The sequence below is a fragment of the Dysidea avara genome, chromosome 12 (assembly GCF_963678975.1).
Source record: "Dysidea avara chromosome 12, odDysAvar1.4, whole genome shotgun sequence".
In the NCBI taxonomy this organism is placed as follows: Eukaryota; Metazoa; Porifera; class Demospongiae; order Dictyoceratida; family Dysideidae; genus Dysidea; species Dysidea avara.
The window spans coordinates 18,069,568-18,097,407 of NC_089283.1; the positions used below are offsets into that span (position 1 = coordinate 18,069,568).

Here is a 27,840-nt window from a genome sequence, read left to right on the forward strand (position 1 = left end):
ACATCAAGTTTACTTTTTGAGAATGATATTGGTGGTAATTTTGACTGCCATTCACGAGAAAATGAATACTCTTTGCAGCATCTATACCTAAAGATAGTAACTCTTTACAACCCAATTTATGATTTAGACAAATAAGCCAAGGTGGGAACATTTTTTTTTTATCCAGCCACATTTCCGGTTCCAACTAGGTAAATGTGTTACTGTTAGTTGGTACAGCTTGCTCTGTACAGTGTATATACACTACCATCATTATATGACTCTTCTTCTTCACTGCTTTAATTTGCTGCCTTTCATCAGCTGATTCATCACCAATTACTTCCTTGGTAGATACATGCAGTCTACAGTAGAGGGGGTAGATAATATCGTTCTACATATAAATCTGGCTAATGTAGTTACAAAATTAACTATCACTTGTTTAATTCTAATTAATGCACACTTCACGAAAGGAATTTTTGAGGATTGTGGGATTAGCTTCCTTGGGGGATTAACTGGTTCGAGAATCACGTAAGAATACGTATTACTATGTAGTAACTAATGTTTCATGGATGTTCTTTGCTGAGGGATACTATATAGCTACACTGTAGCTACCTTATACTTAGCCAGGCTATCAAGGTATAGCTACTAATCGAATTTACAAAAATTGTTATCAAGGTATACTTCGTATACCCCCGTATACCCTCAATTCGAGCACTGGCTATGAGGCTTTGTCGAGAGAATTTGTGGGAAAAAATACGATAGTCAAACTATAAAACAGTTTAGAAGGTACTTCAGTGCGTAATAATTATGTTGGTTAAAGCGGTTTGTTTAACAAGCGCTTCCTTAGCAGTGCATAGCAACGTAATTGAACGAATTACGAAAATTTCATGAATTACAAAATACGAGAATTAGCTAATAATATTATTGTGCAACCAAAACTACCCTATTGCAAAATAGTATACATTTATTTAGTTGGTTAATTCATAGTAGCATATACTATCTATGGTTAATTCCAAATAGCTGCATGGCACCGGATTTTTAGAGGTAGCACAACATCAACTTGTTTTTAAGCGCTGTTGCAGATTTTTGCTACCTTTCGTATGTAATTCACCTAATATAAGGGTCATCAGAAATAAGCTATTAATACAAAATGTTCTCAAATAAATGCACAAAATGGCATAAAAACAGTGATTTTCGTGTACTTTCGAAATGCCAGCAACATTACGTGGTACCCACAAAAAACGGTCTGTTTATTACTCACATACCTCTAAGGAACACTCCACCTTGTTCTCATGGCTCTAGCTGCATATCACCGCCTTTTCACAAATTCTGCCACTTGTTCATCGTTTCGCCCAATGCGTAATGTACGGGAAATGTATTGTGGGACTCACCAGTTGCCAAGACCATGGGAATTCACCCTAAACTAATTAGTTTAATTAAAATAAACAGTCAGAAATACCGTATATATGAATTATTCTTTGATATTTCAAAGGAATTGGACCAAGAGTGGCCGGTCTAGTAACCGCCTTTTTACTGTTTAGATGAAATATACGGGAGTTCACTTTGGAAAACATGTGCGTGAGTGACTTTGTTCGTAACAGTTGGGTTCTTGATTATATAAGTCCAGTATAAGTCTTTATAAACACAAATTGTATTTCCTAGTCCTCAGTTTAGTGGGTTTTGAGCATACTGCCATGTCATTTGAAATGCGGAATTTTGTAAATATCAGTAAATTTGCCATATTTTCATTAGATTCGCAATCCCAATGGCTATTTTTGATATGATGGAAGTATTGTTTGTGCTGTTACTTCATAAACATTGCCTCAACCACTCAAATAGAAAAAGATGACGTGTTTATTTTGTTAGTAGCCAGATGTGTGGGTGTCCTTGACATGAGCAAGGAAGTGATTAAACAAATTATTATTGTAACTTCCAAACACAACACTACTGCACATCATGTGACGGGAACTGTTGGTTTACAATAGAAAAACTATCACAGTATCTATAGATGAATTGTTTGCATACCATTGTAACAAAAACATGGTAAAAGCAAACAATACCATATATAATTAGGTATAACAAAGCCACTGTATATAGACCGCCTGTACCCTCAGGGTTGTATTTCACAGTATAAATACCCTGTACCTGTGATGTTTGGATTCCAGAAATTCTCTAGTTGCAAAGGTTATCTGTAGTGGCTGAAGAACACTGAATCCACTAAAGCTATACTGTGTAGTTTGAAGGTTAGTAAATAGGCTATAATTTGATTGTATATTAATTGTGACATCATGCCAAGCTTTAGCTATATAGCTATTTTATTCCTGAACTATATTACAATACTGCTTTGAAGATTTGCAATAAGTATATAGACTGCTGGCCATGTGCAGCCTTGGGAAACTGCCATAGGGAATTCCTCAGATTTTGTGGTTGTGCTCTATCTGCTGAGAGGCAAGAAAATGGCAATGCTGGCATTATGAGAAACTGCTGCTGTCTAAGTGGCTTTGCAGCTGAATAAACTATCACACAGTAAACCTGAAAACTCTTCCAAGAAATGATTGTATAGTAGCTATCCTGGCGTCCGTATGTAACTGCTGTGCTTGATGTATGTATATAGACAGCACAGTGTACCCTGTCCCAAGAAAGTGTATGATTTTAGAAAGTAAATACATACATATCTTAATTCAATGCTGTAGAAATCTAGTCCCTAACTTTGCATTGTATGTTGTGGGGGTAATTAGTAATCCTATCTTAATATAGCAGCTAATTGAGGTTTGATAACCACCTGATCTGGTTCCACATAAGTCTATACTAATTCCACCTGCTCAGACCTCTTTCTATGAACTTATTTGTTACAGCATCTGATCAAGAGTTCATTATATTGTATGTATAGCATGGACTACATTACACTATTCCCGAACTCTTGGTAGCATCGCGTATGTATGTCGCACTCAATTATCACAATTAAATCATGATGATATTGTGCATTATTTTGTGAACATGTGCAAGCATTAATTTAAAATTTATTAATCTACATTATTTCAATGGATGATTACCACCACAATGATGATTTCTTATACACAGTTTTGTAATGTTATGCAATAAAATGTAATGATACTTTAAAATCTTACAAGGCAATGGTATATGATACTGTTAATTAAAGTGTACAATCTAACAAAGAGTCCCCAATCTAATGTAGTAACATTTTGACCTTACTGTATTATATTGTTTGGCTTCTAATAGCTACACATGTAAATATATACTGAGTTGTTGTTAGCCATACAGTATTTCAGTGAAGGCTCTATCTCAGTTTTTGCTTGTACATGTTGGACATTCTGATGTGTACGTATAAGTACTTATAAGCCATATTAGAGCTTTTTTATTATGGCTTCTTGGTTGTAAAATACTAAAGTACAGTATAGCTATTGAAATGGATAGCCATTACTATTCTCTTGATGAAGAGATCTACATTGAACCTGTAGTTGTGTGTCTATCTTACGTACAATCAGGGGTCACCCCGATACCAACAAGAAGAAGCCCATCTCAATCCCCATGGTAACTATGTGACATGGCTTTAGTGATCAAAAATTAGTGTATAGTGTGGCAAAATGTATGGATTCCTTTAAAGGATGCAACATACGTATTTGATGGCCTTCTTTCATGCAGGAAATGGCGACTGATGATAAACTTTGACCATATCATTATTGTTAACACACTACCTTTAGTATATCCTGTAGCCTTCTACAATCTCAGCCATCATTTCTTTTTTCTCATACATTTTGTACATATACGACAATACATACACGGTTACCCCTGCATGTGTAGAAAATTTCAGCCATTCATGTTATTTGAAAGCAAAACTTGTACGTTAACAAACAGAAATTCAATAACAATTCTCTAAATACTATGCACCACTGACTTTGAAAACAACAACAAACTGAACTACATTATTCATCTTTACTTATTATAAACATTAGGTTCATATCAAGTTTCATTGATGTATTGTTAGCCAAAGTTATGCTTCAGTTTTCTCAACAACACTTGGTACATAAACCATACGTGAAATACCAAATACAGGAATTAAATACTTTATGAGTCATCCTATTGTCAAAACAATTCACTGTACATCTGTCCATATGTGTGTAAGTCTTGTCCAGCAGTAGCTACACTGGACATTCAGTAATGCAGATAAATTTCAGTATGCCCTTGCAACTGAATGCATCCCAGGCAATATTCACTGTGTAGGGTTCCAAAACTCTAAACTTTGTACTGTAAATAAATACTGCTAGCTAAAGTTAATTTTGAGCATCAACAACATTTATTATTGCCAGAAAGACAGCTTGCTTCCATTGAACGTTCTGCATGTACAATCATGAAACAGTATCAAATAAATTATAGTGATCAATGGAAGTGGTGGCATAAACTTTCAATGCACCCATTAGATTGAGCATCAGGTAGTTGATAGAATTACCACCAAAATAATCAAGTGGATTTAGTATGAAATTGTCACTACAAACACACAACTATACAAGTATTTAAGAATAACCATCAAGTATCAGCACTCAAGGAGATAAAATATTTCATATTTCAGTGACTCTAAGAAACCACTCTTATGTGCTCGTACGCTGTACTATAAGCAACACCTGTCCAGTAGTAATGGTTTCTCCATTTCTAATTACATATATACAACAGCAAATTTATCTTTGACTGTACCAGACTTCATAGTTGAGTTCCATATGATGATTTGTATGTAATTCACACAGCTATATTATGTAGTTCTTGTACTCATCATCAAATGTGTTAAACAGTACTCTTTGATTGAATTTGTCAGGTTTCCATATGTTAATTACACATAGTTAGGTACAAATGTATATACTACAATGAAATCTAATTCTGTAGGACTAAAGAAATTTCCAAGTATTTAATTAAGCAGATATTCACGATGCTACTACAGACACAAAATGGTAGGAGTTATAAGCCCACTTAAGGATTGGTCATAAACAGATTGTATGTGGGTTTATTCATTTCAGTCTTATGTAAGGTGATGTAATCTTCCATAACAAAGGAGGGACAATGAATACACCAAGAACAGCATTAGTTGTGTACTTAGTACATGACTAAAGAGGAACTTACTTTGTGGACGCCTGATATCCATACACAGAGACAAGCCTGCCTAATTGTCTCAATGCTTTTCACAGTAAACAATACTTGAGATTGTGTAAGCTATACTGGACATACTGAAAGTAGACAGGACTGGAGAACTTGTCAAGAGGCAAGGGAACCAAAATTGTCATAAGTTGACAAAATAGTCTAATTAAACACTCATTTGGTGTTTGAATAAATGACTCTCTACTTTGCAGGAGTTCCACTGTATTGTTGTGTGTGTGAATTGTGTGGATAGGAAGTCAGTAAAGATCACTGATGAACCATTTATGCCATCAATGCAATAAAGAGTGTAGAATCTTTTAATTTTTCTTTCAGATGCCAAAAATGCAATTTAAATCAAATGCCAAGCCATCACACTATGCTACCCATCTTCACTGAAGGAAGCAAAAGAGAAAGAGAAGGGAAAGGTAACTTGATAATGTCTATACATATAGCTGCTTAATTGTATGCAATATAACAGGTATCTACAGCAATACTATCGGTAATGGCTAAGCCACAAGCAAAATCAAGAAAGAAGAAGAATCTGGAGCAGCATCTGTTGAAGCTATGGAGGTATGCATTATTTGTTTAATTTCACTCCCAGAATTTGTGCTCCACTCTTAATCCTGCCTGCCACTGTTTACGTAGGTTGATAGTGAGAAAAAGACGGATGAATCTGCAGAGAAAACTGACACTAAGACTGCAGAAGATAAACCTGCTGCAGTTAAGTCTATAACTGAAGATGCTGACAAAGAAAAGGAAAAGAAAGAAGAGCCATTGTTTGAGATGTTGGAGAATCCAGCTAGAGCACTACCAGCACAAGTACGTGTTAACTTTTTTCAATGATCACACATTACACTAAATCATATATATAGACCACTAAAGCCGGTAAGTTATTGTTTGTATTACCAATTTGTTGATGGGATGTGTGGGAGGAATAGTAGCAGAGACTAATATATCAATCGGACATTACATTAAAACAATCAGACACAATGATTCACCATCTGTATACAAAGATTTTTTTGGTTCTTGCAACTTAATTTTAAGCACATGCACACTTGAATCAAGAAATAGTCTATTTTTCAAGTGTTTGTGTACACTCTTCTAGCACTTCAAGTAGCCACACAACTGTTGTGGTTCTCCTCAAAATAAGTAAAATTGATGTGCTTGGAACTATTTTAAAACATCATTGTGAATATCTTCATGTGCTAAAATTTCTAAATCACAAAAACCCACAAATTTCTATAGTCTACATGCCTGACCATAATGAAGTTTGTTTGGACATAACAAGGATGAAGCCTAAAATATGGTTTATTAATTTGATTTATAATTTGTACTGCTGATCAAAACTAGTACTTGGTTACTGGGTGACCATGAAATTCCATACAATTAGGAGCAGTTGTTAGTTCACAACTACTGTACATGTTGTGTATTGTTGATCACAAGTTCATAACAGGTTAAACTCAACTCTATACATTATCTTACTGTCCTGCATATTGTAGGTAATTTTAGTGGGTCTACTGCAAAGCATTATAATTATTTGTCATTGTAGTTATACACCAAACTGCATGAAGACTGAGCTTATATTGAAAGTGGATTTAGTTACATCAAAATTTGTCACACCAGAGGTTGTTTTGTGGTACCCAAAATATCCCAGAATATAATGATTGCTTTGTTAGAGTATATCATTACCTCTGTACATTCAATTGTGCTAATGAATGGACTTTCATTTTTGAACATGTTTCCTTATCTGGATAACTGCTGTTAAACGTCTAGGAAGTAGGCAGAGTTGTGTTTGTTTAACTTGATGATGCGCCCCACCATCTGTATGTGTCACCTTGATGTGTGTATATACTACTCTTAATTGGTATAATATAACAACAGGTTTTATTGTGTCATTTAGACAGTACAGCAGCTTCTTGTGTGTATTGATGTGTTTGTTTGTTTTTGTCTTTTACAGATAACAACTGGTGGAATATTCATGCTAGTAGACTCTCAGAAGGGTCAACCTGAAGAACTAATAGAGCTATTACAGGGTTAGGATACGTACATGTAGATTGAACTGTCAGTGTATTTGTGCAGTGAAGATACATACCATTCTTTATAGTGACCTTGTTTCTATGGGAACCTTGTCATTAGCAACATAGTTTTGCAGGTCGTGTCCTATTTGTAAGGTTTCTTCATGCTGATTACAGGTCTTTACTCTTTGTTTCTTTTGTTCCCTCACTCAGCAAATATTCCTGGAAAAGAAGATGAGGAGCCGGAGCCAGAACCTCCTGAGCCATTTGAGTGGCACGACGATCAATGACATACTGCATGACTGATTATTGTACATTCATATATAGTACATTAGGAATGAATGTAATAATTATAATATCAATTTTATGGAAGAAACCGGCAGTTTGAAAGAATCTTGTTGTGCATGAAAATTATTGTGTTGGAACCTGCAATTGTATCGTGAGTAGTGAATGGACATGCTAAACTGGTTGTATTTTTAAGGATTGTTGCAGACTTGCAAATAAAAACTACCTTACGAATGTAAATCACCTAATACAAGGGTCATCAGAAACATAAAGTGTGGGTAGCTATTCATAAGATATGTTCTCAAATAAAGCTTGGCTAAATTGTTATGTTTAGCAGTCTTGTAATGATGACAGTATCGTTTATCTTACTACTTCATAAACATTGCCTCAACCACTCAAATAGAAAAAGGTCATGTGTTTATTTTGTTAGTAGCCAGATGTGTGTGGGTGTTCTTAATATGAGCAAGGAAGTGATTAAATAAATTATTATTGTAACTTCCAACACAACACTACTGCACATCATGTGACAGGAACTGTTGGTTTACAATAGAAAAACTATCACAATATCTATACATGAATTGTTTGCATACCATTGTAACAAAAACATGGTAAAAGCAAACAGTACCATACCAGTATATAATTAGGTATAACAAAACCACTGTGTATAGACTGCTTGTACCCTCAGGGTTATATTCACAGTATAAATACCCTGTACCTGTGATATGTTTGGATTCCAGAAATTGTTTAGCTGCAAAGGTTATCTGTAGTGGCTGAAGAACACTGAATCCACTAAAGCTATACTGTGTAGTTTGGAGGTTAGTAAATAGGCTATAATTTGATTGCATATTAAATTTGTTATATGTAACATCTAAAAGTTTTAGCTAGCAATTTTATTATGTTGTTGGATAATACCTGAACTATATTACAACTAGTGTAAGAGTAATTTAAAAAATTTAAACATGGAAATAGAGATCGCTGAAAAACAAGAGTCAAACAAGCCAGCATGTTAAACACACAGAGATCTCTATTTGAACTCAATAGATACGGTAGAAACTAAGGAAAAAACAGTAGTTTCTTCATAAATTAGGGGCAGATAAGTACTGAGAATGCTTCTATGTAAATGTTTATTTGAGTCCAAATAGAGATCTCTGTGTGTTTAACATGCTGGCTTGTTTGACTCTTGTTTCTTTACTTTTTTCAGTGATCTCTATTCCCATGTTTTAATTTTTTAAATTACTTTTACACTAGTTTGTTTACTTTTTATAAATCCATAGCTAACATGATAATAAGAGGTGCTGGTCGTGCTTGATATTACACAGTACTAAACATGTATATCAAAGTCAGTCATGTACAGTAGCTGTTATAAGTAGTCAGTTAACATTATCAGAGTTAGCAAACACCAGAGTATTGTTTCCTCACTATTGAATGTACTTCGTACTGTATAACTCTGACATATCCAACTATAGACAGTGTACACCATGCTGTGGTCAACAATAGGCATGCACACTTGTGCAGTTATGTGATCACAATAAGTCAAGTACACAGTGGTACACAACAACATTGTTGCTTTGCAATTCACTTCTGAATTGATATCTTCATGTCAATCATGGTAATTATCCATGCACATATATAATGATACTATTGCTACAGAAAATGCTACACTATAATTGCTTCCTTTGAGCTGCTCACATAAAATATTAAATAAACAGTCAAAGAGGATGTTATAATGATGCAATATCAACCACAACAGAGCTGGCTGTGGTTTTCAACTTCACTATTCTTTTCACTGCCTTCTAAAGTATACGCAAGTGTATGTGTAGGTAGCCTCAATGCAACCAATGACTGTGTAGCTGATGTTAATGTCTGAGCAGTCTAATCCCGTACACCTATACATTGATAAGGTTTATTAATAAAATGGGCTAAAATTTGGGTGTTTTGGATGTACCTAACTTCTATATAGTAGTGTAGTTGACTTTCTACAATTACTGGAGCTCACTACATAATTTCAATAATAAGTTGCCACTGAATGTGCTACAGTGGTCATGTATGCATTGAGTTGGTATATGTTGGGCTGATTCTTTACTTCATTGATCGATTGGTGGGTTCATGATGGATTCAATCTTAAAAGCTAGCATGAATATTATGAGAAACTTAATTTATTACTAAATTTGCAAAAAAAGGGCTCAACCTTGTATCCATTCATTTCTAAGACCATGACTTTGTTTCAATATGCAAACCTAAAAAACACCTCACTAGTTAATAATAATTATGTTATAGCTTGTAGACAAATTTCAATACCATTTCTCAATATACAATAAAGGGTGTGTATGACTGTGTGTGGAAGAGTGTCTCCCTTTCACTAAATCAGTCACATTTGCTTTGTAAGGATAATAATTATTTTCATGCCTTCTATACAGTGGTGCAAGATATAAGACAATGCTTCTGTTTGCACAAAAGGCTGTTACACAAAGTATATAGTAGCTGTCATCACTTGAATGGTTTTGTTTTACGCTAAGATTTCTGGGTAGCACGGTGACCAGCTATGTAAACAATTTTTGCACAAATGTGTAGTGATTTATGCAACACATACACTACCCCAACTACACAGAGGCATGCAGCAAAACACAACATCATCTTAGGTATGCATGACAGACAACATGATGAAAATACGTACTTACGATTGAAACTCTCAAGATGTACAAGGGTACACGTGTGTGGGAAGCTAGCAGTAATGAATATACAACTATTGTTATGATGTGGGATACATTTACTATTCATTGCATTACAGAAACAAGTGACATCATTCTATCAGTATAAAAATAGGACAGCTTGAAAATAGCCTCATAGCAACAGAACTGATCAACTGTAACAATGTGGACCTCACTGTGTGCTATTCTCTTCATTCAACTGTCGCTTACTGCTGCATTTCCTATCCTGCAACCAGTTGAAGACATCCTGACACCATTTGAAAATGATACAGCAGAAATCCAGGAAAAGTGCAGAAATGTCCCATGCTCAAAGTTGAGATGTTCAAAGACTATTCTTAAAGAAGGGGACTGCTGCTGGACATGCGATACAACAGGTAAATAAATTAAAAGGCTTGCTTGCCTCTTGTTTTATGATGCAAAGTTATAAAATTTTATTATCTTGAAGGGACACGGTACACGTACTCTATTGACTAACATTCACAGTTGTAACAATTTATGACAAAGAAATACCTACCACTTACCACATTACATTACCTCTGTCATGCATGTTCACTAATAATATTATTGGTGTCTATCAACAGAGACTACTCTTGGATGTTTGGTTGATGGTGAAGCATATGAAGAATTGTCGATGGTTCTTTCCAATAGTTCTGATCCATGTGAAGTTTGCCATTGTTGTGTAAGAGACTGCCAAATTAATGTTTAATCTTTACAGTATAATTTTAGCTTGGAGAAATAGCTTGCAGTGGAATATTTCAAGCCTGTCCTCAACTAAAATGCAACCTTGATCAGATTTTAGTAAAGGAAGAGGAATGCTGTCCAAGATGTGCAGATGGTAAGCCTACAAGCTGCTCACTGTGTACTGTATAATTACACATAATGTGTTGCATGGAATTGGCCATTAATTATATATATATATATATATATAACGTACAGAGTAAAGTCTCTTTGTGTTTCTTTACAGACAACAATGTCATCCCTAAATCAGGTACTGATTTCCCAATCAACATTTACTTGGTCTATGATCAGCATGCTTAAATATTTGTATCGTTTTGTAGCAACTTGTGAAGAGAATGGGATCACCTACCAAGATGGTGATGTATGGAATCCTTATTTTCCCAAGTTTGGTGTTCTAAAATGCCAAAACTGCACCTGCAAGGTACAAAGTTTGTATTCAATCAACTATATTCAGACTTCATTTAATTTCTGGATGTAGAATGGTAGCATAGTTTGTGAAAAGCTGTCATGTCCTCCAGTAAGAAAATGCACAGCTGATGATCCAGTAGAAGAAACTACCATCTGTTGCCCAAAATGCACCAGAGGTAAGCTATTGTTAAAATCCTATGCATCATTTCTTTGTTTTTTTTTTGCTGTAGCATTTACTGAAACAACAAATGATACCAATGTTAGCAATGATACATACACACCACCAGTTTTGCAGCCAGCAACATTAACTACTAAACCCTGCTCAGTAGTCACCCATGCCTATAAAGTATATGAGACAATTGATGAACATGTTGACCAGATTGCCATTGAGTCAATACATATTGCCAACGTGGATGTGTATGTGTGGTCAAACGATACGGTGGAGGTACAATATGAGTCATACACAAGTAAAACATTTGCAGAAACGTACGTCGGTGTACGTTTCAGATACATTGGTGACACAAGCAAAGGTACATCATTGTAACTTTATTGAATACCATTTAATTTGTATTTACAATTAGAATTGGTAAAAACTGTTAGTGATTGGTTCAACACAATAGAAGAGAAGTACAGTCTGAACTACTGTAAGTATCTTTGTTCTTCAAGAGTGATAATGCTACTACATCCAAGTGACTCAGATGACTCAAGTGACGATTGTTAACTGAAAAACATTCCTTAGTACTGTATTTGTACACAAGAATTAACCTTATGCATTTATATTAGTGTTTACATGCAATACAAATTTCATTAACTACACTGAAACATAATAGCTACATAGTCAGATATACAAGTTACAGGAATGTAAATCGGGAGAGTTGCACACAAGATATGTCTCACATCAAATCATTTTTGTTAGTAACAATGTCATGTAGCTATGCATGAGAATCATACTTAAATATGACCACTGCCTGCTATACTGCGTTTGGTTAGTTCCACTTAAATACAATGCCAATTGAGAAAATCACGTACTGTTTATTAAGTTAACAGACTAAATGAACATACAGTAATCTAAAAGCTGACCAATTATATAAAATAAACTATTACAGTAAACCTGAAAACTCTTCCAAGAAATGATTGTATAGTATCCTGGTGCATGCTTGATGTATAGATATAGACAGCACAGTGTACCCTGTCCCAAGAAAGTATGACTTTAAAATACATATATATCTTATTTCAATGCTGTAGCTTTTATGAAACAATCTAGTCCGTAACTTTGTATTGTATGTTGTGGAGGTAATTAGTAATCCTTTCTTAATATAGCAGCTAATTGAGGTTTGATAACCACCTGATCTGGTTCCACATGATTCCACCTGCTCAGATCTCTTTCTCTGAACTTATTTGTTACAGCATCTGATCAAGAGTTCATAATAATTGTACGTAGGTAGCTAGCATGGACTACATTACACTATTCCTGAACTTTTGGTAGCATGGTGTATGTATGTTGCACTCAATTATCACAATTACATCATGACTATATTGTGCATTATTTTGTGAACATGTGCTTGTATTAATTTTAAATTTATTCATCTAAATTATGATTACCACAATGATGATTTCTTATACACAGTTTTCTAATGTTGTGCAATAAGATGTAATGATACTTTAAAATCTTACAAGGCAATGGTATATGATACTGTTAATTAATGTATACATCAGACAAAGGGTCCCCAATCTAATGTAGTAACTACATGCATTATGTTCTTACTTTATTATATTGTTTGGCTTCTAATAGCTACACAATCATGTAAATATATACTGAGTTGTTGTTAGCCATGCGGTATTTCAGTGAAGGCTCTATCTCAGTTTTTGCTTGTACATGTTGAACATTCTGATGTGTACGTAAACTTATAGGCCATATTAGAGCTTTTTTGTTATGGCTTCTAGGTTGTAAAATACTAAAGTGCAGTATAGCTATTGAAATGGACAGCAATTGCTATTCTCTTGATGAAGATCCATATTGAACCTGCAGTTGTGTGTCTATCTTACAATCAGGGGTCACCTCAATACCAATAACAATAAGCCCATCTCAATTCCCATGGTAACTATGTGACATGGCTTTAGTGATCCATTTCTACAAGAAATTAGTGTACAGTGTGGCAAAGTGTATGGATTCCTTTAAAGGATGCAACATATTTGATAGCCTTCCTTCAGGAAATGGCGACTGATGATAAACTTTGACCATATTATTAATGTTAACACACTACCTTTAGTATATTCTGTAGCCTTCCACAGTCTCAGCCATCCTTTCTTTTTTCTCATACATTTTGTGCATACATGTATGTACATGGTTACTCCTGAATGTGCAGAAAATGTCCGCCATTCATGTTATTTGGAAAGTAAAACAAGTGCGTTAACAAGTAGAAATTCAATAACAAATTCTCTAAATACTACATACCGCTGACTTTGAAAACAACAAGAAGCTAAACTACTTTATTCATCTTCACTTATTATAAACATTAGGTACATATGTATCAAGTTTCATTGATGTAGTTATAGCCAAACACATGCTCCAGTTGTCTCAACAACACTTGGTACATAAACTATATGTGAAATACCTAATACAGGGATTAAATACTTTACGAGTCTTTCTATTGTCAAAACAATTCACTGTATACATCTGTCCATATACTGTAGCTATATGTGTAAGTCTTGTCCAGCAGTAGCTACACTGGACATTCAGTAAAGCAGATAAATTTCAGTATGCCCTTGCAACTGGATGCATTCCAGGCAATATTCACTGTGTAGGGTGCCAAAACTCTAAACTTTGTACTATAAATAAATACTGCTAAATTTAGTTATTTGAGCATTTATTATTGCCAGAAAGACAGCTTGCTTTCATTGAAAGTTCTGCATGTACAATCATGAAACAGTATCAAATATAGTGATCAATGCATGGAAGTGGTGGTGTAAATTTTCAATGCCCCCATTAGACCAAACATCAAGTATATAGCTAGTTGATACCAAAGAATTACCACCAAAATGATCAAGTGGATTTAGTATGAAATTACAAACATGCAGCTATATATTAAGAATAACTATCAAGTATCAGCACTCAAGGAGATAAAATTTTTCATATTTCAGTGACTCTAAGAAACCACTCTTATGTGCACATATGCTGTACTATAGGCAACACCAGTAGTAATGGTTTCTCCTTTTCTAATTACGTACATACAACAGGAAATTTATCCTTGACTGTTCCAGACTTCATAGTTGAGTTCCATACAATGATTTGTATGTAATTCACATAGCTGTATGCGTAGTTCTTGCACTGATCATCAAATGTGTTAAACAGTACTCTTTGATTGAATTTGTCAAGTTTCCATATGTTAATTACACATAGTTAAGTACAAATGTATATACTACAATGAAATCTAATTCTGTAGGACTAATACATTACCTCCACATTATAAGGCATTAATTTTGATCTGTTTATCAGAGTGCTTAATAAACACTGTACTCTTGGCATAAAGAAATTTCCAAGTATTTAATTTAGCCAGATATTCACGATGCTACTATGCACACAAAATGGTGGGAGTTATGAGCCCACTTAAGGATTGGTCATAAACAGATTGTATGTGGGTTTATTCATTTCAGGCTTATGTAAGGTGATGTAATCTTCCATAACAAGGAGGGATAATGAATACACTAAGAACAGCATTAGTTGTGTACTCAGTACATGACTAAAGAGGAACTTACTTTGTGGACGCCTGATATATATACACAGAGACAAGCCCGCCTAATTGTCTCAATACTTTTCACAGTAAACAATACTTGAGATTGTGTTAGCTATACTGGACATGCTGAAAGTAGACAGGACTGGAGAACCTTGTCAAGAGGCAAGAGGAACAAAATTGTTATAAGTTGACAAAATATTCTAATTAAACACTCATTTGGTGTTTGAATAAAAGACTCTCTACTTTGCAGGAGTTCCACTGGATTGTTTTGTGTGTGAATTGTGTGGATAGGAAGTCAGTAAAGAGGGATATAAACTAATATATCAATTGGACATTACATTAAAACAATCGGACACAATAATTCACCATCTGTATACAAAGATTTGTGTGGTTCTTGCAACTTAATTTTAAACACATGCACACTTAAATCAAGAAATAGACTATTTTTCAAGTGTTTGCTTACATTCTTCTAGCATTTCAAGTAACCACACAACTGTTGTGGTTCTCCAAGGTGCCAAAATAAACAAAATTGATGTGCTTGAAACATCATTGTGATGAATATCTTTGTGCACTAAAATTTCTAAATCACCAAAAACCCACAAATCTCCATAGTCTACATGTCTGACCAAAATGAAGTTTGTTTGGACATACGTAACAAGGATGAAGCCTAAAATATGGTTTATTAATTTGATTTATGATTTGTACTGCTGATCAAAACTAGCACTTGGTTACTGGGTGACCATGAAATTCCATACAATTATCAGCAGTTGTTAGTTCACAACTACAGCAGTACATGCTGTGTATTGTTGATCATAATTTCATAACAGGTTAAACTCAACTCTATTTATCTTACTGTCCAGCATATTGTAGGTAATTTGGTGGGTCTACTGCAAAGCATTATAATTATTTGTCATTGTAGTTATACACCAAACTGCATGAAGACTGAGCTTATATTGAAAGTGGATTTAGTTACATTAAAATTTGTCACACCAGAGGTTGTTTTGTGGTACCCCAAATATCCACAGAATAAAATGATTGCTCTGTTAGAGTATATCGTTACCTCTGTACATTCAATTGTGCAAATGAATGGACTCCCATTTTTGAACATAGCTATTTCCTTATCTGGATAATTGCTGTTAAACTTCTAGGAAGTAGGCAGAGTTGTGTTTGTTTAACTTGATGATGCACCATATGTATGTGTCACCTTGATGTGAGTATATACTCCTCTTAATTGGTATCATATGACAACAGGTTTTATTGTGTCATTTAGACAGTACAGTACCTATTGTAGGTGGCAACGAAAAAACCAACCTCTATAGTTTCTCCTCCAACTCTGGGTGATCAATCCTACCCAAGTCTACATCGAAACCGTAGGGTAATAATACGGTGATTCCCCTTGCTGTGTTTGTAGCGCGCCAGGTAATGGAGGGGCAGGCATGCCCCCATTAAAATAATTCATGATTGCAAAAAGGGCTAATGACCCAATGGTGGGCTAGCCAACATACGGTGTTGTATTATTACAGCTCACACAACTAGCTACGTAACTGCTTCAGTATTGATTGCTTATCTTTTATCAATGATTCATACGTCGAGCATCATCGCACGTGCCACAACTGTACTCCAACAAATTCACCCTCAGTTGGGTAGAGCTATATTGTTAATATTTTAGTGCTAATACAAGTTACTTTACGTTAACCACAGCTTGTGTTGCAGTCCTAGCACACTGCTGAAAGGATGACATGTTCACTCACTTCACTCGGCGAAATTCAAATGCCACGTATTGCATGAAATCCCACCGGTCTTTCTTGCTAGCAGAACTGGTAAGCTTGTGACTGATCCAGGCCCGTAGCCAGGGGGTTCTGAAGAACTGCCCTCTTGGAATAGGCCGACTACACTGGCAGCACTGCCGTACAAAGATCTGCTGTGATCGACTCGAAAAAATAAACTTGGTAGACTACATTTAACACTTTATGACCTCATAGGCAGTAGGTTCTTAGCGTCATCTGGTCTCCTTTATCACTTCTGAGTGGTGACTTCTGCCGCGGCAAGGTCCTTTGAGCAGGTCACTCTTTAGATTCGAAATGCTCTATCACGTGAGTAATCTAGGCTAAATATAGATGTGTCTCTCTAATATTTTCGTTCGGTGGATTCACGAGCGAGTTAAATGTTTTGCGTGCGCGTTCACTAGCAACCCCTGGTGGTACCGCGTAGTAGCGCACATAATTTATAGTCATTTGCGTGTCAGTTTAATATTGGTAAGCTTGTGACGGAGGTTTAAAAAAACAACCCACTACGGTGATGGGGGGCAAATGCCCCCCCCCCCTTGGCTACGCCTCTGTAGCGCGCATTTTAAAATTTCGCGATTTTTCAAGTTTTTTAATAAAAAGGGGCACCAGCGATGCTGTTTAACGCGCTTCAATGTTTCCATGAATGGTACATTACGTGGTGGTCATCATACTATCCAAAACGGATGCGTAGTCTCTGGGATACAGAGGCTGCGAGCTTGTAAACCATATATCGTGAGCGAGAGCATCAGCTTGCGTTGGCAAGTAAATATTGTAAAGCTCCACTTAGTAAGGCCAAAAAAGGTGTCTGGGAGTTAGTAAAACAATCTTGGACTTCGTTACGTGAGTTTCAGTGGGTCGATTTTTCATTACAGACCCTTCAAGCGCCGTTTTAGCGAAAATTGAAGACTACAGCGAATCACAAGTTTTAAGTGAAGTGTATTTTGTATAGCATGTCACCCAATAACCCCAAAAAGTACTGGACAACATTCTAGATGTTCCTGCCCATTTTTATGAGTAGCTATGAGCCGAAATCCGTCAAAATCTACAACAAGGCTATATCGGACCATTGGTAGGCTCCATCCCCTACGTAGCAAGTTAATACAAAGGGGGTCGATTTTTTCATTGCCAACCCTATATGTATTGATGTGTTTGTTTTTGCCTTTTACAGATAACAACTGGTGGAATATTCATGCTAGTAGACTCTCAGAAGGATCAACCTGAAGAACTAATAGAGCCATTACAGGGTTTATATGCATCGTACATGTAGATTGAACTGTCGTGCGTGTTTGTGCAGTGAAGGTAGTTACGTACAATTTTATTATAGTGACCTTGTTTCTAATAACATGGCAACCTTGTCATTAGGAACGTAGTTTTGTCTTTTGGCAGGTCGGGCCCTATTTGTAAGGTTTCTTCATGTTGATTACAGGTCTTTACTCTTTGTTGATTTTGTTCCCTCACTCAGCAAATATTCCTGGAAAAGAAGATGAGGAGCCGGAGCCAGAACCTCCTGAGCCATTTGAGTGGCACGATGATCAATGACATACTGCATGACTGATTATTGTACATTCATATATAATACATTAGGAATGAATGTAATAATTATAATATCAATGTTATGAAAAGAATCTTGTGCATGCAAATTGGGAAGTCATTGTGTTGGAACCTGCAAGTGTATTGTGAGTAGTAAATGGACATGTTGTATTTTTAAGGGGTGCTGCAGATTTTGTTATAAGAGCTACATATGTAAACACCTAATACAAAGATCATCAGAAACGTAAAGTGTGGGTAGCTATTCATAAGAAATGTTCTCAAATAAAGCTTGGCTTAATTGTCATGTTTAGCAGTCTTGTGATGATGACAGTATCATTTATCCTGCTACTTCATAAACATTGCCTCAACCACTCAAATAGAAACTGGTCATGTGTTTATTTTGTTAGTAACCAGATGTGTGGGTGTCCTTGAAATGAGCAAGGAAGTGATTAAATAAATTATTATTGTAACTTCCAAACACAACGCTATACTGCATATCATGTGACGGGAACTGTTGGTTTACAAAAGAAAAACTATCACAGTATCTATAGATGAATTGTTTGCATTCCATTGTAACAAAAACATGGTAAAAACAAACAATACCATATATAATTAGGTATAACAAAGCCACTGTATACAGACTGCCTGTACCCTCAGGGTTGTATTTCACAGTATAAATCCTGTACCTGTGATAAGTTCAGATTCCAGAAATTCTTTATCTCTAGTGGCTGAAGAACACTGAATCCACTAAAGCTATACTGTATAGTTTGAAGGTTAGTAAATAGGCTATAATTTGATTGTATGTTAAATTGTGACATCATACCAAACTTAAGCTAGCAATTTTATTCCTGAACTATATTATAATACTGCTTTGAAGATTTGCAATAGGTATATAGACTGCTAGCCATATGCAGCTTTGGGAAAACTACCATATAGGGACTCCTCAGATTTTGCGGTTGTACTCTCTATCTGCTGTGAGGCAAGAAAATGGCAATGCTGGCATTATGAGAAACTTCTGCTGTTTAAGTGGCTTTAATTTGCAATTCACTTATGAATCAATACTTCATGACAATCATGGTATATATCCATGCATACATATAAATAATACTATTGCTACAGAAAAGGCTACACTATAATTGCTTTCTTTGAGCTGCTCACACAAAATATTAAATAAATACTCAAAGAGGGTGTCATATTGATGTAATGTCAACCACAACAGAGCTGGCTGAGGTTTTCAACTTCACTATTCTTTTCACTGCCTTCTAAAGTATATGCAAGTGTATGTGTATGTAGCCTCAATGCAACCAATAGTATTTTAATGGCTGTGTAGCTGAGCAGTCTAATCCCGTACACCTATACATAGATAAGGTTTATAATATTAATAGGCACCAGCCTATTATGCTTTTAATTTTGCCTATTATGCTATGCTGCAGTGCTCAAAATTTTGCCTATTATACTCATAATTATGCTCAAACTTTTTGTTACAGTACCATTACTCAATATACAAAAAAGGGTATACGTATGACTGTGTGTGGAAGAGTGTCTCCTTTTCACCAAATCAGTCACATTTACTTTGTAGGGATAACAATTATTTTCATACCTTGGTGCAAGATATAAGACGATGCTTCTGTTTGCACAAAAGGTTATTACACAAGTATATAGTAGCTGTCATCACTTGAACAGTTTCGTTTTATGCTAAGATTTCTGGGTAGCACGGTAACCAGCTATTAAACATAGTGATTTATGCAACACATACATGCACTGTACCCCGACTAGATGGAGGCATGTAGCAAAACGCAACAACATCTTAGGTATGCAAGACAACATGATGAAAATACTTACGAATGAAACTCTCAGCTACTACTAGAATGTGGGGTACATGTGCGTGGGAAGCTAGCAGTAATGAATATCTGACTGAATTTTATGATGTGGGATACATTTACTATTCATTGCATTACAGAAACAAGTGACGTCACTTTATCAGTATAAAAGTAGGACAACTTGAAAATAGCCTCATAGCAACAGAACTGATCAACTGTAACAATGTGGACCTCACTGTGCGCTATTCTCTTCATTCAACTGTTGCTTACTGATGCATTTCCTATCCTGCAACCAGTTGAAGATATCCTGACTCCATTTGAAAATGATACAGCAGAAATCCAGGCAAAGTGCAGAAATGTCCCATGCCCTAAGTTGAGATGTTCAAAGACTATACTTAAAGAAGGGGACTGCTGCTGGACCTGTGATACAACAGGTAAATAAATTAAAAGACTAGTCTCTTGCTTTATGATGCAAAGTTATAAAATTTTATTTTCTTGAAGGGACACGGTACACTCTAGCATTGAGTAATATTAACAGTTTTAACAATTTATGGCAAGGAAATACCTACCACTTACCCCATTACATTACTTGACAAACCTCTGTCATGCAGGTTCACTAATTATTGTTGTCTTTCAACAGAGACTACTCTTGGGTGTTTGGTTGATGGTGAAACATATGAAGAATTGTCGATGGTTCCTTCCAATAGTTCTGATCCATGTGAAGTCTGCCATTGTTGTGTAAGAGACTGCCAAATTAATGTTTATCCTTTACAGTATAATTTTAGCTTGGAGAATTGGTTTGCAGTGGAATATTTCAAACCTGTCCTCAACTAAAGTGCAACCTTGATCAGATTTTAGTAGAGAAAGAGGAATGCTGTCCAAGATGTGCAGATGGTAAGCCTACAAGCTGCTCACTGTGTACTGTATAATTACACATAATGCGTTGCATGGAATTGACTATTAATGTACAGAGTAAAGTCTCTTTGTGTTTCTTTACAGACAACAATGTCATCCCTAAATCAGGTACTGATTTCAAAATCAACATTTAGCTGGGTCTCTGATCAACATGCTTAAATATTTGTATCGTTTTGTAGCAACTTGTGAACAAAATGGAATCACCTACCAAGATGGTGATGTGTGGAATCCTTACTTTCCTAAGTTTGGTGTTCTGAAGTGTTCCAACTGCACCTGCAAGGTACAAAGTTTGTATTCAGACTTCATTTAATTTCCCGGCATAGAATGGTAGCATAGCTTGTGAGAAGCTGTCATGTCCTCCAGTAAGAGAATGTACAGCTGATGATCCAGTAGAAGAAACTACCATCTGTTGTCCAAAATGCAAAAGAAGTAAACTATAGTGAAAATCCTATGCATCATTTCTTTGTTTCTTTTTTTTTACTATAGCATTTACTGAAACAACAGATGGTACCAATGTTAGCAATGATACATACACACCACCAGTTTTGCAACCAGCAACGTTAACTACTAAACCTTGTTTGGTAGTCACCCATGCCTATAAAGTATATGAGACGATTGATGAACACATTGACCAGATTGCCATTGAGTCAATACATATTGCCAATGTGGATGTGTACGTGTGGTCAAATGATACGGTGGAGGTACAGTATGAGTCATACACAAGTCAAACATTTGCAGAAATGTACATTGGTGTACGTTTCAGATACATTGGCGACACAAGCAAAGGTACATCATTGTCAATTTTATTGTATGCCATTTAATTCATATATACAATTAGAATTGGTACAAACTGTATCTGATTGGTTCAATACAATAGAAGAGAAGTACAGTCTGAACTACTGTAAGTATCTCTGTTCTTTAAGAGTGATAATGCTACTACAGCCAAGTGACTCAGATGACTCAAGTGATGATTGTTAACTGAGAAACATTTCTTAGTACTGTATTTGCACAAAAACCTTTGTCTATTTAGTTATGTATTTTTATTAGTATTTACATGCAATACAAATTTCTGTAACTACACTGAAACCTAATAGCTAGTTAGATATACAAGTTACAAGGATGTAAATCGTGAGAGTTGCACACAAGATGTGTCTCACATCAAATCAGTTTTGCTAGTAACAATGTCATGTATGCATGAGAATTATTGGATGTATTCGACCACTGCCTGCTGTACTGTCATGACATAGTAATAGCCGTAATTTGACAAGTGTTTTGCTTTTAATGCATCGACAGTTTGGTTAGTTCCACTTAAATACAATTCCACTTGAGAAAATCACGTACTGTTTAATTACTACAAGAGTCAACAGACTAATGAACATATGTAATCTACAGCTGAATAAACTATTACACAGTAAACCTGAAAACTCTTCCAAGAAATGATTGTATAGTATCCTGGTGTCCATATGTAACTGCTGTGCTTGATGTATGTATATAGACAGCACAGTGTACCCTGTCCCAAGAAAGTGTATGACTTTAGAAAGTACATACATACATATCTTAATTCAATGCTGTAGATTTTATAAAAAAAATCTAGTCCCTAACTTTCTATTGTATGTTGTGGGGGTAATTCGTAATATAGCACCTAATTGCGGTTTGATAACCACCTGATCTGGTTCCACATAAGTCTATACTAACTCCACCTGCTCAGATCTCTTTCTATGAATTTATTTGTTACAGCATCTGATCAAGAGTTCATTATATTGTATGTATAGCATGGACTACATTACACTATTCCCGAACTCTTGGTAGCACGGTGTATGTATGTCGCACTCAATTATCACAATTAAATCATGACGATATTGTGCATTATTTTGTGAACATGTGCATGCATTAATTTTAAATTTATTCATCTAAATTATGATTACCACAATGATGATTTCTTATACACAGTTTTGTAATGTTGTGCAATAAAATGTAATGATACTTTAAAATCTTACAAGGCAGATGGTATATGATACTGTTAATTAATGTGTACATCTGACAAAGGGTCCCCAATCTAATGTAGTAACTGCATGCATCGTGTTCTTACTTTATTATATTGTTTGGCTTCTAATAGCTACACATGTAAATATATACTGAGTTGTTGTTAACCATACGGTATTTCAATGAAGGATCTATCTCAGTTTTTACCTGTACATTCTGATATGTGCTATATTAGAGTTTTTTTGTTATGGCTTCTTGGTTGTAAAATACTAGAGTACAGTATAGCTATTGAAATGGACAGCCATTGATATATTCTTTTGGTGAAGATCCACATTAAACCTGCAGTTGTGTGTCTATCTTACAATCAGGGGTCACCCCATACTAAGCCCATCTCAATCCCCATGGTAACTATGTGACATGGCTTTAGTGATCCATTTCTACAAGAAATTAGTGTCTACAGTGTGGCAAATTGTATGGATTCCTTCAAAGGATGTTGATGGTCTTCCTTCAGGAAATGGTGACTGATGATAAACTTTGACCATATAATTAATGTTAACACTACCTTTAGTATATCCTGTAGCCTTCTACAATCTCAGCCATCATTTCTTTTTTCTCATACATTTTGTGCATATACGTATGTACGTACGTACATGGTCACCCCTGCATGTGCAGAAAATTTCAGCTATTCATGTTATTTGGAAAGTGAAAACAAGCCCGTTAACAAACAGAAATTCACTAACAAATTCTCTAAATACTATGCACCACTTTGAAAACTACAGCAAGTTAAACTACTTTATTCATCTTCACTTATTATGAACATTAGGTTCATATCAAGTTTCATTGGTGTGTAATTAGCCAAAGACATGCTCCAGTTGTCTCAACAACACTTGGTACATAAACCATACGTGAAATACCAAATACAGGAATTAAATACTTTGCGAGTCTTTCTATTGTCAAAAACAATTCACTGTACATCTGTCCATATATGTGTAAGTCTTGACCAGCAGTAGCTACATTGGACATTCAGTAATGCAGATAAAATTTCAGTAAGCCCTTGCAACTTTGTACCATAAATAAATACTGCTCTAAACTTTGTACCATAAATAAATACAGCTAAATTTATTTGTTGAGCATCAACAATATTAAGACTTTTATTATTGTCAGAAAGACAACTTACTTCCATTGAAAGTTTTGCATATACAATCATGAAACAGCATTAAATACAGTGATCAATAGAAGTGGTGGTGTAAATTTGCAATTCCCCCATTAGATCGAATATCAGGTAGTTGATACCAAAGAATTACTACCAAAATAATCAAGTGGATTTAGTATGAAATTGTCACTACAAACATGCAGCTATATAAGTATTTAAGAATAACTATCAAGTATCAGCACTAATAAAAATAAAATTTTCCATATTTCAGTGACTCTAAGAAACCACTCTTATGTGCATGTACTCTAGGCAACACCTGTAGTAATGGTTTCTCCTTTTCTAATTACATATATACAACAGCAAATTTATCCTTGACTGTTCCAGACTTCATAGTTGAGTTCCATACAATGATTTGTATGTAATTCACATAGCTGTATGTGTAGTTCTTGCACTGATCATCAAATGTGTTAAACAGTACTCTTTGATTGAATTTGTCAAGTTTCCATATGTTAATTACACATAGTTAAGTACAAATGTATATACTACAATGAAATCTAATCCTGTAGGACTAATACATTACCTCCACATTATAAGGCATTAATTTTGATCTGTATATAAGAGTGCTTAATAAACACTGTACTCTTGGCATAAAGAAATTTCCAAGTATTTAATTTAGCCAGATATTCACGATGCTACTATGCACACAAAATGGTGGGAGTTATAAGCCCACTTAAGGATTGGTCATAAACAAATTGAATGTGGGTTTATTTATTTCAGGCTTATGTAAGGTGATGTAATCTTCCATAACAAGGAGGGACAATGAATACACTAAGAACAGCATTAGTTGTGTACTCAGTACTAGGAACTTACTTTGTGGACACCTGATATACATACACAGAGACAAGCCGGCCCGCCTAATTGTCTCAATACTTTTCAGAGTAAACAATTCTTGAGACTGTGTAAGCTATACTGGACATGCTGAAAGTAGACAAGACTGGAGAACTTGTCAAGAGGCAAGAGGAACAAAATTGTCATAAGTTGACAAAATATTCTAATTAAACACTCATTTGGTGTTTGAATAAAAGACTCTCTACTTTGCAGCAGTTCCACTGTATTGTTGTGTATGTGAATTGTGTGGATAGGAAGTCAGTAAAGATCACTGATGAACCATTTATGCCATCAATGAAATAAAGAGTGTAGAATCTTTTAATTTTTCTTTCAGATGCCAAAAATGCAATTTTATTCACATGCCAATTAAGCCATCACAGTATGCTACCCATCTCCACTGAAGGAAGCAAAAGAGAAAGAAAAGGGAGAGGTAACTAGATAGTGTCTATATTAGTGCTGAAATGATTATTCAGTTATTTGACTATTCGGTCGGTATGACACTATTCGAAAAATTGTTGGCGCTTTGTACACTGTATTCAGATAGAAAAACCAGCTTGAAACTTAAGATTGTGAATGAAGTGATGTATCTATGCTGTAAAAATTCTATTTTAGAAAAGACAGAGGTAGCCCTTAGGGTTTACCTTGCTCCTTAACAAAAGATTTCAGCACTTATTCAATATAGCATAAGCTTAAAGAATAATCGAATATTTGGTTGATTTGTTCACAACTATTCGAATAATAAAAATTGCTATTCGTTTCAGCACTAGTCTATATGACATCTTAATTATATGCAATATTTAATTATATTAACAAGTATCTACAGCAATACTATTGGTAACGGTTAAGGAACAAGCAAAATCTAAAAAGAAAGAAGAAGAATCTGGAGAAGCATCTGTTAAAGCTATGGAGGTATGCATTATTTGTTTAATTTCACTCTAGAATTTGTGCTCCACTCTTAATCCTGCCTGCCACTGTTTATGTAGGTTGATAGTGAGAAAAAGACGGATGAATCTGCGGAGAAAACTGACGCTAAGAGTGTAGGAGATAAACCTGCTGCAGATATGTCTACAACTGAAGATGCTGACAAAGAAAAGGAAAAGAAAGAAGAGCCATTGTTTGAAATGTTGGAGAATCCAGCTAGAGCGCTACCAGCACAAGTATATGTGTTAACTTTTTTCAATGATCACATTACGCTAAATTGTGTAGTTGAAGGTTGTATCACTTCCACCTGATGCCAGATATAGACCACCAAAGCCAGTAAGTTATTGTTTGTATTATCGATTTGATGATGGGATATGTGGGAGGAATAGTAGCAGAGACTAATATATCAATCGGACATTACATTAAAACAATTGGACACAATAATTCACCATCTGTATACAAAGATTTGTGTGGTTCTTGCAACTTAATTTTAAACACATGCACACTTGAATCAAGAAATAGTCTATTTTTCAAGTGTTTGCTTACATTCTTCTAGCACTTCAAGTAACCACACAACTGTTGTGGTTCTCCAAGGTGTCAAAATAAACAAAATTGATGTGCTTGAACTATTTTGAAATATCATTGTGATGAATATCTTCGTACACTAAAATTTCTAAATCACCAAAACCCACAAATCGCTATAGTCTACATGTCTGACCAAAATGAAGTTTGTTTGGACATACGTAACAAGGGTGAAGCCTAAAATATGGTTTATTAATTTGATTTATGATTTGTACTGCTGATCAAAACTAGCACTTGGTTACTGGGTGACCATGAAATTCCATACAATTAGCAGCAGTTGTTAGTTCACAACTACAGCAGTAAATGCTGTGTATTGTTGATCACAAGTTCATAACATAGGTTAAACTCAACTCTACATTATCTTACTGTCCTGCATATTGTAGGTTATTTTGGTGGGTCTACTGCAAAGCATTATAATTATTTGTCATTGTAGCTATACACCAAACTGCATGAAGACTGAGCTTATATTGAAAGTGGATTTAGTTACATTAAAATTTGTCACACCAGAGGTTGTTTTGTGGTACCCCAAATATCCCCAGAATTAAATGATTGCTCTGTTAGAGTATATCATTACTTCTGTACATTCAATTGTGCAAATGAATGGACTTCCATTTTTGAACATATTTCCTTATCTAGATAATTACTGTTAAACTTCTAGGAAGTAGGCAGAGTCGTGTTTGTTTAACTTGATGATGCACCATATGTATGTGTCACCTTGATGTGTGTATATACTCCTCTTAATTGGTATCATATGACAACAGGTTTTATTGTGTCATTTAGACAGTACAGCACCTTCATTTGTTATTCCAGTGTATTGGTGTGTTTGTTTTTGCCTTTTACAGATAACAACTGGTGGAATATTCATGCTAGTAGACTCTCAGAAGGATGAACCTGAAGAACTAATAGAGCCATTACAGGGTTAGTATATGCATGTACATGTAGATTGAACTGTCGTGCGTGTTTGTGCAGTGAAGGTACATACCATTTTATCATAGTGACCTTGTTTCTAATAACATGGGAACCTTGTCATTAGGAACATAGTTTTGTCTTTTGGCAGGTCGGGTCCTATTTGTAAGGTGTCTTCATGCTGATTACAGGTCTTTACTCTTTGTTGATTTTGTTCACTCAGCAAATATTCCTGGAAAAGAAGATGAGGAACCGGAGCCAGAACCTCCTGAGCCATTTGAGTGGCATGATGATCAATGACATACTGCATGACTGATTATTGTACATTCATATATAGCACATTAGG

The 27,840-nt window shown here is 35.2% G+C and overlaps 3 protein-coding genes and 2 long non-coding RNA genes across 13 annotated transcripts; 4 read left to right on the forward strand and 1 right to left on the reverse strand.

The window, feature by feature from the left end:
* The first annotated feature begins 463 nt into the window (after positions 1 to 463).
* LOC136241865 (26S proteasome non-ATPase regulatory subunit 1-like) lies at positions 464 to 27,840 on the forward strand. Of its 8 annotated transcripts, none has more exons than XM_066033251.1 (9): positions 464 to 504; positions 1,469 to 1,550; positions 4,873 to 4,937; positions 5,004 to 5,546; positions 5,600 to 5,691; positions 26,069 to 26,242; positions 26,292 to 26,342; positions 27,431 to 27,506; positions 27,718 to 27,840. In XM_066033251.1, the coding sequence occupies exons 5-9, from the start codon at positions 5,686 to 5,688 to the stop codon at positions 27,792 to 27,794; spliced, it is 384 nt and encodes a 127-aa protein (XP_065889323.1). In that variant the 5' UTR covers positions 464 to 504; positions 1,469 to 1,550; positions 4,873 to 4,937; positions 5,004 to 5,546; positions 5,600 to 5,685; the 3' UTR covers positions 27,795 to 27,840. The 8 variants fall into 8 exon arrangements, with proteins under 8 accessions (XP_065889323.1, XP_065889319.1, XP_065889321.1 ...); XM_066033248.1 differs by lacking the exon at positions 464 to 504 and adding an exon at positions 2,142 to 2,219 and having other exon boundaries at positions 1,511 to 1,554; XM_066033247.1 differs by having other exon boundaries at positions 4,873 to 5,546.
* On the forward strand, positions 10,283 to 12,099 carry LOC136241040 (von Willebrand factor C and EGF domain-containing protein-like). The gene is made up of 8 exons (XM_066032221.1): positions 10,283 to 10,503; positions 10,711 to 10,808; positions 10,856 to 10,964; positions 11,094 to 11,117; positions 11,188 to 11,288; positions 11,346 to 11,451; positions 11,506 to 11,805; positions 11,857 to 12,099. Exons 1-8 carry the CDS (start codon positions 10,293 to 10,295, stop codon positions 11,994 to 11,996), a joined length of 1,089 nt encoding a protein of 362 aa, XP_065888293.1. The 5' UTR covers positions 10,283 to 10,292; the 3' UTR covers positions 11,997 to 12,099.
* On the reverse strand, positions 16,425 to 17,109 carry LOC136241868 (uncharacterized). The gene is made up of 2 exons (XR_010694436.1): positions 16,761 to 17,109; positions 16,425 to 16,658 (listed from the first exon to the last, which is right to left on the reverse strand). It is a non-coding gene; the product is annotated as an uncharacterized lncRNA (long non-coding RNA).
* LOC136241867 (uncharacterized) lies at positions 17,038 to 18,406 on the forward strand. 2 transcript variants are annotated; one of them, XR_010694435.1, is made up of 3 exons: positions 17,038 to 17,102; positions 17,965 to 18,040; positions 18,259 to 18,406. It is a non-coding gene; the product is annotated as an uncharacterized lncRNA (long non-coding RNA). The 2 variants fall into 2 exon arrangements; XR_010694434.1 differs by lacking the exon at positions 17,038 to 17,102 and adding an exon at positions 17,412 to 17,636.
* LOC136241864 (von Willebrand factor C and EGF domain-containing protein-like) lies at positions 20,358 to 22,147 on the forward strand. Its single transcript, XM_066033243.1, has 8 exons — positions 20,358 to 20,580; positions 20,787 to 20,884; positions 20,932 to 21,040; positions 21,146 to 21,169; positions 21,241 to 21,341; positions 21,385 to 21,490; positions 21,548 to 21,847; positions 21,900 to 22,147. The coding sequence occupies exons 1-8, from the start codon at positions 20,370 to 20,372 to the stop codon at positions 22,037 to 22,039; spliced, it is 1,089 nt and encodes a 362-aa protein (XP_065889315.1). The 5' UTR covers positions 20,358 to 20,369; the 3' UTR covers positions 22,040 to 22,147.

Bases quoted from the DNA above. Each gene is read 5' to 3' on its own strand.
- LOC136241865 (XM_066033247.1), top strand. The intron at 26,243-26,291 runs GTATATGTGTTA...TAAATTGTGTAG, and splicing joins CTAGAGCGCTACCAGCACAA to TTGAAGGTTGTATCACTTCC. The intron at 26,343-27,430 runs GTAAGTTATTGT...TGCCTTTTACAG, and splicing joins GATATAGACCACCAAAGCCA to ATAACAACTGGTGGAATATT.
- LOC136241040 (XM_066032221.1), top strand. From the start codon at position 10,293: ATGTGGACCTCACTGTGTGCTATTCTCTTCATTCAACTGTCGCTTACT. The intron at 10,809-10,855 runs GTAAGAGACTGC...GTATAATTTTAG, and splicing joins GTGAAGTTTGCCATTGTTGT to CTTGGAGAAATAGCTTGCAG. The intron at 11,289-11,345 runs GTACAAAGTTTG...TTCTGGATGTAG, and splicing joins GCCAAAACTGCACCTGCAAG to AATGGTAGCATAGTTTGTGA.
- LOC136241864 (XM_066033243.1), top strand. From the start codon at position 20,370: ATGTGGACCTCACTGTGCGCTATTCTCTTCATTCAACTGTTGCTTACT. The intron at 21,342-21,384 runs GTACAAAGTTTG...TTCCCGGCATAG, and splicing joins GTTCCAACTGCACCTGCAAG to AATGGTAGCATAGCTTGTGA. The intron at 21,491-21,547 runs GTAAACTATAGT...TTTTTACTATAG, and splicing joins TTGTCCAAAATGCAAAAGAA to CATTTACTGAAACAACAGAT.